General features: G+C 40.3%; 1 protein-coding gene and 1 non-coding gene across 2 annotated transcripts; both read left to right on the top strand.

The window, feature by feature from the left end:
• The first annotated feature begins 1,135 nt into the window (after positions 1–1,135).
• On the top strand, positions 1,136–9,332 carry mfsd13a (major facilitator superfamily domain containing 13A). The gene is made up of 9 exons (XM_035146559.2): positions 1,136–1,295; positions 4,105–4,367; positions 4,962–5,041; positions 5,510–5,959; positions 6,052–6,172; positions 6,500–6,596; positions 6,825–6,996; positions 7,689–7,882; positions 8,264–9,332. Exons 2-9 carry the CDS (start codon positions 4,200–4,202, stop codon positions 8,503–8,505), a joined length of 1,524 nt encoding a protein of 507 aa, XP_035002450.1. The 5' UTR covers positions 1,136–1,295; positions 4,105–4,199; the 3' UTR covers positions 8,506–9,332.
• A 1,436-nt stretch (positions 9,333–10,768) lies between these two features.
• On the top strand, positions 10,769–10,882 carry LOC118101143. Its single transcript, XR_004694510.1, has one exon. It is a non-coding gene; the product is annotated as a U5 spliceosomal RNA (small nuclear RNA).
• The last annotated feature ends 1,157 nt before the right edge of the window (positions 10,883–12,039 follow it).

Below are 12,039 nucleotides of genomic sequence, written 5' to 3' on the forward strand. Positions count from 1 at the left end.
TGGTTCATACTGTACTGTGGCAGCGTCGAAATACAAATCTGTCAAGTAAATTCCCAGTAAACACACTTTAATGGTAGAAACCTCCCATCACATAAAGTGCACATCATAGAGAATGGCACAGACTCAGAAAAAAGTCTGAAGTATTGTGCAGTAGATGCAGTATACAGTGTTACTTTAAATGCAGGTGTGGTTAACAATTGTTTCCATGATATACTCTCAGATTTTAGTTTCAGGGTGATACTAATGTTTAAACTCCAGATGTGTAATCATGATGTTTCCCACATGTAATAGTTAAACACCTCACCTGCATCCGACATAATTAAATGTATTGATAACATGTTTGCCAATAGGGAAGTTATGTCAATTTAGACTTGATTGTTTGTGAAGTTCCTAACCCCGACTGATACAATGCTGCCCCCTGCTGAGCAGAAGGCCATCATCCAGAAGAGAGCGCTTCCATTCAGATATGATTGTTTGATCTATACAAGGACACATGGAATTCCACCATTACAGATTCTTTGAATATACACCACAAAACAAAACAAAGCAGTATACAAAAACAATAACCAGGCATTTGTTACATTACACAAAGATATTAAAAGAAATATATATTATGGGCAATAAAAGACTCTTAATGGTACAGCACCCTCATACGTTTCTGATTGTTTATCGGAGTATGTTTCTCAGGTCTTCTGAGTATTATATATTGCTAAATATCCCCAAAAATAAACTACAGAAAGTTCATGCAACAAACTCCAACCACACATCAGACAAGCTACTTCTGTTGATAGTTATAAGAAACAACTCAAGACCTCTATGATCTTGCTTTTAATTAATGTTATTGTTTATTTACTTATTTTTATACCTTTTACTAGTTTTATGCTTTTACCCTAAAGTCTTTGTTTCATTGCTAACGTGTTGTTATTGTTTGATCTTATTTCATGTCTTTGATTTTATTGTAAAGCACTTTGAAGTGTATGAAAGGTGCTATATAAATACATTTTATTATTATTATTAGTAGTAGTATTGTTGTTGTTGTTGTCATCATTATTGTCTCTGTTTCGTCATACGGAAGTGGGCGTGGTGTGACGCACATTAGTTCAACACTAGGTGTCGCTGCAGCGCTCCTGTGTGTGTGAGCACAGAACAGATCACGTCTGTAGTTGTCATGACGTGGACTGTCTGTCTTTCTTCAGTCTGTGTTCTGCCTCCACCACCGACCGCAGCTCCTCGCAGACCGAGAAACACCGAGCCACACACCGCTAACTTCCCCGGGGTCAGCGGCGCCTTCCTCGGTACGTAGCGTCTGTTTGCTCCGGTACCGACGTACGTGAAAGTTAACGGTGGAAATTTAACGAGTCAGCTAACCGGCGCTAACCAGCTAGCATCTTACCCAAGCTAACCAGCGCTAACCAGTGGTGGTCCGCTGCTCTCTACCTGTTAGCAGTCCATAGTTGTACGTGGTTGTTGTTGCTCTTCTCACTTGCTAGCACTTTGAATGTTAGCCAGCTAGCTACCTGTGGATGTGATCGATTATCACGACGCCTCTTTAATCGATAATCGATAAGAGCTGTCGTTTGTTGATAATGTCGGTCGGTTCAGGAAGCGACCTTTTCCTCAACTTTTCCTTTGGACACAGTTTGTTACATGTGTGTTTTTCAGCTCTTTGTATTCGTATTAATCTATAGCTACGTGATTGTTTTATAAGACACTGGCCACTGTGTGTTAGCATCTGGTTAAAGGGGCCTTAACGTCAAGTTTATTCACAAAGCACGTTCAAGATAACCAGAGTCGACTGGAATAATGTAGAATGGATCCAAACAAAGAGAAATACAAGAATATAATACATTTAATTCACTACATCTTGGATCTGCACCAAATAATACACACTCTGAAACATCATTCCCATTTTTCACCAAGATCCATGAATTATTCTCTGAGAAAATGTTGAGAATGTTGAGAAATGCAATTCTAAACAAAGTGGAACAAACCCTGGATCTGCACTAAAGTTGAAAGTGTTCTTCTCTCACCAATACTTCCTCATTTCCTCCTCACCAAGTTTCCTCCTAATCCATCCAGTAGTTTATGTGCAATCTTAATAAAGCACACACGTCATTGGCAGAGGAAATACATACGATAAAAGGCTCTAAAGTTAATAAAGAAATAACTAAGTACAGTCTAAAGCCTGAGAGAACACGTGGATCTTCAGTTCAACCTTATGTCTGTGGAAGGGGAACACAGAATTGGTTCTGAAAACGTGCAGCAGCTGCAGTAAAAGCCCGACTTTCTTTACCCTTAAGCCTCGACTGAGGGGCAGCTGGCAGCAGCTGTTCAGAGGATCTGACACTTCTAGGTATGTGGGGACCTTAAAGCTTTAAAAACAAGTAGAATAATCTTATACTGAACCGTGTACTTCACTGGAAGCCAGAGTAGAGATGCAAGTACAGATGAGATGTCTCTCTTCCTGTGTGTGGAGTCGTACATCTGATTACTGGTAGCCCCATCTGTCATGTTCAGAGGACGCCTGTCCTGCTCAGCCACCATGTTTGAAGCCTAGAAGACTCTTCACAGGTGGAAACGACTGCTGAGGGGACAGGGAATGGATCACGTAGATGTTTTCCACCTCTGCTGCCAGTTCTATCTTTTCTATCAGATTTTTATCTTTTAAACTCTGAAGAAAATGTAACGTTTGGGCACGACAAAAAAAATATAGCACTCATAGAGATCACTCCCCTAAATAAGTCTGATAATCAAGATCCATTCTTTATGTTCTTACAAATCTGCATTCTCAAGTATTTGAAATTATTATTCTGTATATAAAATCTAAAAGTGCATGTTTCTGAGTGATATTTTCAGTGACGGACTCTGGATCACAGTTATTTAGATCTGCAAAAAGTAAAGTGTACACTAATGTTACCAAGTAGAACGGTTTCATGTGTTAGAGATGTGATATGGTGTTTACCTGCTGATAGTCATCCTGCTTCACTGCTTGAATCTGATAGGAGCAGGGTTGGAAAGCTTTTAGTTACACTAAAAGGAGATTGCTTTGGCCGAGTTCGCTATCTCACTCAGATGCTGTGATGAAAATGTGGTTTTTGCCGGTGTTTAGAAAGTACATTGTGGCTGCCTCTGATAGAAGGGATCACATCCCCTTGAGACACTGTTATTGAGAGCTATTAAATGGCGTTCCCGCTGAAGGTGTTCGTAGATCAGAGTCTAAGCCTGTGTCGATCAGGTGTGAAGTAAGAGGTCTTTTAAAGTGACCCCCTAAGGGTGCAAAGAGCGAGAGAGGAAACTGACGGTAATAAAACGGAAAGAGTAAAAATCCTCCTTGTTCCAGAAATAATAGGACAGAAAAACGGAGAATAATTTCACAATAATTCAGGAATCTGGATGAAAGAAATCTGCCATATTAAGGGAACTGATATCTCGGAGTGTGTGAAATCTGCTGCAGCTTGATTAAATGCAAAGGGACTGTGGTTGGGCCTTGACGAAGATACGAGCTCTGCTGTGTGTCGTTCTATTTCCCAAGCTGATGTAACACACAGATAACATTAGGTTGCGCCTTGCAAGTCTAATACCACACCCTTTGTATTTACAGTAGCTGTAAAATACAGAGTAGCACGCTCCAGGCACCATCACAACACAATGTTGAATATGACACCTGAGGACAATAAAGCCCAGTGAAAGCACTGAGCCTGCGCAGGCGATCATGTGACTTCCCTGTTGTGGTTTCACTGTGAAGAAGAGCGGTAGGACCAGTGAGGTGGAGTGATCAAAAAAATGACTGAGGAAAATTACTGTTTTACTCAAATGCACAGCTGGTAGTGGCCCGAGGAAAAAGGAGCAGTGGCCCTCAACTAATGAGCACTTACTGTACCACAGCTCCTTTTAGTCTGCTGAACCTCTGTGAGGAGGAATGTGAGAGATTAGGGTTTTGGGTTATTCATGCTGAGATTTCACCATGAGACGCTGCAGTGACGTCCAGTAATGCTCACTAATGTCTGTAGCTTTTTCACATACACTGTTTGCCTGTAGTGTTTCAGTGAGAGGACACTTTCTCCCTTGCCTTCCGAACGTAACATAACTTTTTTGTTTTTGCAGGCTACGATGACGTGGTGACCCTGGGTCGGCCAGGCCGTGAGATGTTTGCAGCTTGGCTCGGAGACAGGAAGGAGCAGAGAGATTGAGAAAGAAGAATGGGCAGGAGCGTCTGGGGCTTCTCGCAAGATATCTTCTCTACTGCGGTGCTGTACGGCTCACTGGCCCTGTTCACCTCCATCCTCCACAATGTGTTCCTGCTTTACTACATGGAGACCTTCGTGTCCATCTACAAGATTGATAAAGTCTCCTTCTGGGTGGGAGAGGTAAGTGACAAGAAACTGGGGTCTGCAGATCTGTCAGTTAATCTTTAGATCTAAATTTGGACCTATGCTTTAAGCTTCAAATTTAATATAAAAGCGCTGTGATGCTGAGTCAGCAGTGATTTTTAAGGGCGTATTTAAGTCCTGTTTACCCATTTGGAAGCTTGGCACCACAGTTATCAGCTATTTATACCCAGAAAACTGTATATATAATATGTTGCGTATGGAAACTTATGAGTGGTTATGTCTAAATGGAATTCATTATTTGAAAGGAACGCAATTACTTGGCGCTCTCACGTATTTGACATTATCATTCTGTAAATAAAGCCTAAAAGTGCATCGTTCTCAGTAATATTTTCAGTGATTAATGGTCACAGAGGTCGGACTCTGCATCTGGATCACAGTTATTTAGATCTGCTGTGTTGCAAGTCTCTTTTCCCCTCATTTCCTCACAATAAACATAAAAAGACACCAGAGCTTAATTTAAAAATCTGCCATTCTCCTACTTTTACCTGTCAGAAACTTGATATCAATAAATCCATGTTTCTACATATTTATTTATATAATTGTCCTGACTTCCTCTCTGATGCTCCGCAGACGGTGTTCCTTCTATGGAACAGTCTGAATGACCCTCTGTTTGGATGGCTGAGTGATCGCTCCTTCCTCAGCTCTCCTCAGTAAGTGTCTCCACCGAACCTTCTTCCTCTGTCCTCTCTGAGAAAACCCAGTCGTCAACCAATACGTTTCTAATGTTGGCTTCCTACACAGTGAGATCTAAACAAACAACATGTAAATGAAAAGGAGCCCATGCAAATGTTGATTCTGATCTTATACCTGTGTTTGTGTTTCACTATCATAAAGCAAAGTGTAGCTCAGTATTTTCATGAAGTCATTTTAGTTTTACAATATGATTTGTTTATTACATTGTGTTCGTAGTTTTCTGTTTCCGTATTTAAATAGGTGGTCATATAACACTTCGCCTGCTGAAGTAAACCTTCATATATAATACTCAAATAGCTTAAAAGTATTAAAACATGTCCTTTGGCCTCACTTGTTTTTGTCTCCCTAAAAAAGTCAGTCTCATTCATTATCACCAAGCTTAAATTTGTATCTAATTCCTGTCGACATTTTGTTTCCCCTCTCAGGACGGGCTCTCCGATCACATCTCCAGAGGTGGTGCTAAAGCGCCTGAAGGCTCTCTCCACTAATGGCCCCCTCTTCGCTCTGTCCTTCCTGGCCTTCTGGGTGGCGTGGGCCAGGCCAGGCCTGCAGTTCATGCTGTGCCTGTGCGTGTACGATGGTTTCCTCACCATGGTGGACCTCCACCACAGCGCCCTGATGGCGGACCTCGCCGTGTCCAACACAGATCGCACGCGCCTCAACTTTCACTGCTCGGTGTTCAGCGCTCTGGGCTCATTCTCCGTTTTTCTGTCCTATTATTTCTGGAACAAAGAGGATTTTTACTCTTTCCGTCTCTTCTGCGTGGCTCTGGCAGCTTTTTCCATCACTGGCTTTTTGTTAGTGTCCAGGTTACTACAGCGTCGTTTTCAAAAGGAAGTCCGTCCAAGACAGGATGACGCACTAACGCTCAAAGAGTAAGGATTTTTAATGGATTTAGAAATTCTGAATAACTTTGGTGTAGCTCCTCTCAATCTCACTCCTTTCACTTTGTTTTGCTCTGTCCCAGATTGAGTGTTGGCCATGCACCACTAGCCCAAACAGAGAAACCTGTCACGATCGGACAGTACCTCAAGCAGCTCTCCAGACAGAAGAATTTCCTGTGGTTTGTGTCAATGAATCTTGTTCAGGTGAGATACTGTTTATTATGCTACCAGTGCTAGTCGAGATAAAGTGGGAATTACGTGAAACAGAATTAAAAGTTCGGGCGGATTATTTTAACAAGATTCATTTGTACTAGTTGTCAGAGCAGGTGCATATTGGTACAGTACAAGATGTATTCATGTATTAATAATGTAAAAAGTATTGCTTACCCTATGGAGTCACCTTTTTTCTAGGGGTTTAATTACAATAACCATAAAATTGTGAAGATACATTTTTACTTGAATCTTGAATCAGAGTATTTTCTACCTCAACTACTCAGTGATATTCTATTAATGTTGTTTCTCCCCCTGTAGGTGTTTCACTGCCACTTCAACAACAACTTCTTTCCTCTTTTCCTGGAACATCTCCTCTCTGACAACATTTCTGCCTCCACAGGTTCTCTCTTACTCGGTAAGGTCCCTATTTAAGAAACAAGCCATAACTCTCACATCTTTTCAATGCAGGTGTGATGAAACTATACAGACGAAACAATGCAATACTTATAATAGCATTATCTAGGTTAAAGCTTTTAGATTATTTGTAGTCTTGTTTGTTGGCATCCATCTTAATTTTCTTATATTATTTCTGCTGATATTTTTTTCATCATTTTTAATGCTTCTGTCTTCTGCTTCCATGCAGGGATCTCTTACATTGCCCCCCACCTGAACAACCTGTATTTCCTTACACTGTGCCAGCGATACGGGGTTTACCAGATTATCCGCTGGCTGTTCATGCTCAAGCTGGGACTTGGTGTGTTTATGCTGCTGGCAGGGGCCGACCACATTTATCTGCTGTGCATCTTCATTGCTAGGTACGGCCGTGGACATGCATCAGGGATCTGATGGGTGACAGCTTGTACTTTTGTTTGCTTGTTTTATATCGCTTATCAACATCACTTATCAAGGATGTTTGGGTTGCTTTTTGCACAACATTCTCAAAGACACTAACTTAACTCAACATTTGTTACAAGTTGTTTCCAAATATTGAGTTAAACAAACACAAGTTTGTTTTTTTTCCAACAAACTTCCCTACACAGTGCTTTATTTATGTTGCCCTAAATCATGAATTTGCGTTTTAAAAGCTTTAAAAAACACCCTCTATCGACAGATCTGTTCTGATAAAGAGTGTTTAAAAGGTTTTTATTCAGTCTTATCCCATTGTTAATGTTAAATAATAGAGCTGCTCTTGTAGTTAACAGCAGGGTGTGACTGCCTTGTCGAGCACTTGCACTTGAGTGTGTGTTCTGCATATTATTCACAGCTGTGGTAGAAGTGAAAAGTGTCAGAATGATTTTGTTCCTTTCTCTCAAACCTTCCGGCTGAGCTATGCGTATGATAAGGGGGATAAAGTTATTCCATCACATAATTTAATGTGATTTTACAGACAGGTGCACTTAAGCTTTCTCTGTTCCCTTCTTCAGAAGCTGCTCTCAACACATGAATGATGAACTACTTTGTTTTCCGTTCGGATTGATGAGTGTAACCCTCCCTCTCCTCCTCCCAGTAATCGAGTGTTTACAGAGGGGACGTGCAAGCTGCTGAAACTGGTCATTTCCGACCTGGTGGACGAAGACTTTGTGGTGAACCGACGGCAGCAGGCCGCCTCCGCTCTCCTGTTCGGGATGGTCGCCCTGCTCACCAAACCTGGCCAGACCTTCGCCCCACTCATTGGCACCTGGCTGCTGTGTGTTTACACAGGTACAGACACAAACACTGGATCCTCCATAAGGAAGTACACATGACTTGCTTGTTTCAGATTCCGATGCAAATTCCTTTCAAATTACTAGAACTCCAGCTCTTTTGTGTCATCAGTCTGTAAATGGACAAATGTGTGAACTGTTGGTAATGTTCTTTGTGACTGAAATACTGCCACAGCTGGACAAATGAGAAAAATCAGCACAGGGTGGCGCTAAGCTTATTTCAAACCACACTATCTTAGCCATACATTCAAAACGAAACAATTTTAATATTTCATCTGTTTTATTATTGGGGTGTCACAGTCATCATATGCTTTCAGTTTGAACCATCCATTCTGAGAAGTATATTTGAATGTGTGACTGTATTTCCTCTCTTCCCCAGGTTACGATATTTTCGATAGGGAACCGGTGAAGGACTCTCTGGTAGCTGTGCCTGACGTTGCCTCCGGCTCAGGGACTCCGCCCCTTCGCCTGGGCTGCTTCTACATGTTGGTGTTCGTGCCTATCACCTGTGCCCTGCTCCAGCTGGCCGCCTGGTCCCGCTTCACCCTTCACGGCCGCAAACTGCAAGGGATCAAGACCCTGAGGCAGCACGGCCACCTCATCGATGTCAAGGCTATATGAGCAGAGCGACGCGGATCAAAGCTGCACTCAGACACTTTTGAATAATCACTTTTACTGTCCCCTTGAAGATGATGAAGCAGAAACCTGCTCTGATTCATTAGTTGTTCAATAACACAGAATGTGGCTTTGTGGTCGGTGAAAAATACCCCCAAAAAATGTGACCACAAATGCCACTAGAAGGAGCTCGAAACATTTTAATAAACAACACTTGCCTTATTTTTATATTAAGATATTAACCTATATTTATATTTGAACAGATGACCAAAAGTTAAAGTAGAACCAATCAATCCATTGGATGTAGAAGGACCAAGGAACCAGCTCCTCACGGTGCAGGCCAAAGATAGGGTGCCCTCTTTAAAAAGGGCTTTTAAAGTGTAATTCAATTGTCAGTGATGGCCAGTAACATCAGTCTGTTTACAGCAGAGCTACTGTTGGGATTTCTAACGTTATTAACTGGAGGAATAAAATGAATTAAAACCATGACTTGTGTTCAGAGTGCTGTTGGTACTGCATGGATCCTGCTCTTCAGGGCCCGTTTCTAACTGTTTTCTGACGACGCTCGGGTGTTGGTGGCGATTCTGATGATGTTTTTTGCACAAAAACTGCCATTTGTCTCTTGTACTTCTAACATTCTGATTGTGACACACTTTATGTGTGGTTGTAATAAAACTGGATCGAGTAATTCATGCTGGTAGCTGTATTGTTCAATTTTGTAACACCTCATATGATACAAAGACTGAAAATGCAAAGAAAATTAAACTGCTGTGCCATTACACTTGTATCATAGAAACTTTTAACTGGGACATAAAAGGGAAATGTTTGACTCATCTGTCTTGTGTGAAATTTTTGTCCTATTTCTGATCATCAAGTTACAGAAGTGAACATCCTGCAACTTGTTATCGTTCACAATCGCTGTTCAGGGGAATCAACATATAAGCATTAAGGTTAAGTTCTGAGAAAACAGCGACATTGATTTGTGTAAAGCACATTTAAACAGGAAGTTATTATAAAGAAGACTTGTATGTTTGGAAACTTGCCTGAAGGCGTTTCCTCTTTATTTGTAAAGAATTAGAAACTGGTACGATCAGTTTGTTTTCACTGCAGTGACATTGTTTCACATCCACTGTTCAGTAGTTTTCATCAGTAGGTCATTGTTCCTGCAGAAATACAACTTTCCACTCTGCGCTGAGTTGAATATTTATATTTGAAAGTACACACACGACCATGGTCTGTTGACCTGTTTGGGTCCCAGGCTACAAATGTGCTGCAGATAATCAAGCACCTTAAGGTTTCTGTCAGTACATGAGTAGATTCTTAAATGACTTCTCACATAATACACTGAGAGGATGTATTTGTTTGAATGCAGTAAACCAATGACACCCAACCGTTTTGATATGGGACCCTTCATAATAAATGTTTTTAATTCAATTTCATTTGTATCACTCCAAACACAACATCCATTATCTGAAGGTACTTTACACGGTGAGGTTGAGACTTTACACTGTTATATATAAGGTTTGATTTTACTTGTGTCAGGCTGAGGTGTAAACAGGAGTTTAGTTCAATCAAAGAGTGATTGTCCTTCTCACGGTGTTTTTAAACATGTGGATCTTCAGACGCTGGAGGAGCAAGTTGTTATCAAGTGGCCTGTTTTTTAAAGAAATGAGAAACAAGTAATGAATGTGTCAATTATGTTATGAATCAAAATTATACATGGACCCTAAACCTTTTGTCAAAACTACATTTAGCTTGTTTTATGGTTGAACGAGGGAGTGTGCTGGGACGACTTCCGGCGAGGACGGAAGTAGCAGGGGGTTAATCATCTCGCTTTGTTTCTCTACTTCCTGTGTGTGTTCTGCGCATGTGTGTGAAGTTCAGAGATATTTTTCTATTAACTCGCGAACACACAACTTTATCTTCTCTCCTGTGAATCATTCACTTCACATCTGGTTTTCACTTCACATCTGTTCGTGCTGTTTTCTTTGTTCGAGCTCTGAGAGAGTTAATGCCAGAGGGGGCTGGATCAACGCCCTGTTACCCGTCATGCACCGCGGGAAGGAGTTCAGATGTTCTTATTAAATGTATCTTTTCGGATCTGATAACATATTATATAACTTTTTTATGACATGATGCACAAGTACATGACGTGTTTGTAATGGTGGTGTATTATTGACAGTGTGGTGGATTCGGTGTGTTAACGCACCGTGAGTAAAGGACGTGTCTGTGGGAACCAGTACCTCCAGTTAAACTCCAGGAAGGCAGATCACTCATGTTTCTCTTCAGATCGAATAAATCTTTCGCCTTTTACTAAAGATTTCCGTGGAGAGGAACAATATGAGTTCCAAATAATTTTTTGATGCCCTGCGCAAGTGGGGCTTCCTGAAACTGTGAAAAAGAAATAACAACCAAACCATCTTCCTGTGGATCAAACCTAGTTCCTCAACTCCCGCACGTACCAACCCTGAGTAATACTATTTACATGTTGGCGTTATATAGTTTCTATTCTTTATTTTAACTTTTAAATTCTTTATTGTTTTGATCTATAGTCCCTTTTTTAAATATTTCTTGATTCTCTTGTCTACCTCTTTCTGACCTGCCTGCTGCTGTAACAAGTGAATTTCCCCGATGCGTGGATAAATAAAGTTCTATCTAATCTGTTTTAAATTGAAATGAAATCAACGAGACAAACTTTGAGGCTAAATTCTGAAAATCTAGGATATTTGTTGAAAATCTGACTTCAACGTCTTATTCTGAACTTTGTGTTACACGTTAGATTCAACACATTCTACTTCTCTGTTGTTTTCTAACTACACCAAAAGAAAGAATGGAGATATGAGCTTTTATTGATCTTTGTGAAAAACCTGAATTTTAACATCTGGGATACTTGTATTAGGCTTTTAAAAAAAAAACATGAATCCCAGTTCTTTATTCATGTCAAGCTCAATATTACCCATTTTTGATATCATTATGATTAAGTCCTATTAACATGTCAAACTTTTATTTATTCATAAAAGAAGCCTATAGCCTATAAATAAAGAAACTCTAAAAATCATTTAAAACATTCTATTAAAGGGGAAACACATTTTTCAAAAGCATTATGAAAAAAAGGACAGAAAACTGAATAAGAAAATGTATAATATTCATAGAAATGTCATGAAGTTCCATTAACATAAAGAACTTCCGCCTAAATAAAGGAACTATGTTGAAAAACCATCTGACAGTGTTAAAGTTCACAAGTTGACCAGGAGGCAGGCGGGAGCACCCTCTATGGATCAAAGGCTGTAACTGCAATGCACAAAAGAAACAAACCCCATTTTTATTTGATTTAATATTAAAGCATCCAGTGAATCTGATTCACAAATTGTAAGAAGATAAAGTTAGATTGTGTTTTAACCTCCACCAGGGAGGTTGTGTTTTCTCTGGCATTAGTTTGACCTGTGTGACCAGAAACTTGGTGAAAGGATGTGTTCTGGATTACTTTCTTTAACATGATGGAATTTTTGTTGATTTTTCAGAGAATAATTCACGGACCTT

This window comes from Hippoglossus stenolepis, chromosome 21 (assembly GCF_022539355.2).
Source record: "Hippoglossus stenolepis isolate QCI-W04-F060 chromosome 21, HSTE1.2, whole genome shotgun sequence".
In the NCBI taxonomy this organism is placed as follows: domain Eukaryota; kingdom Metazoa; phylum Chordata; class Actinopteri; order Pleuronectiformes; family Pleuronectidae; genus Hippoglossus; species Hippoglossus stenolepis.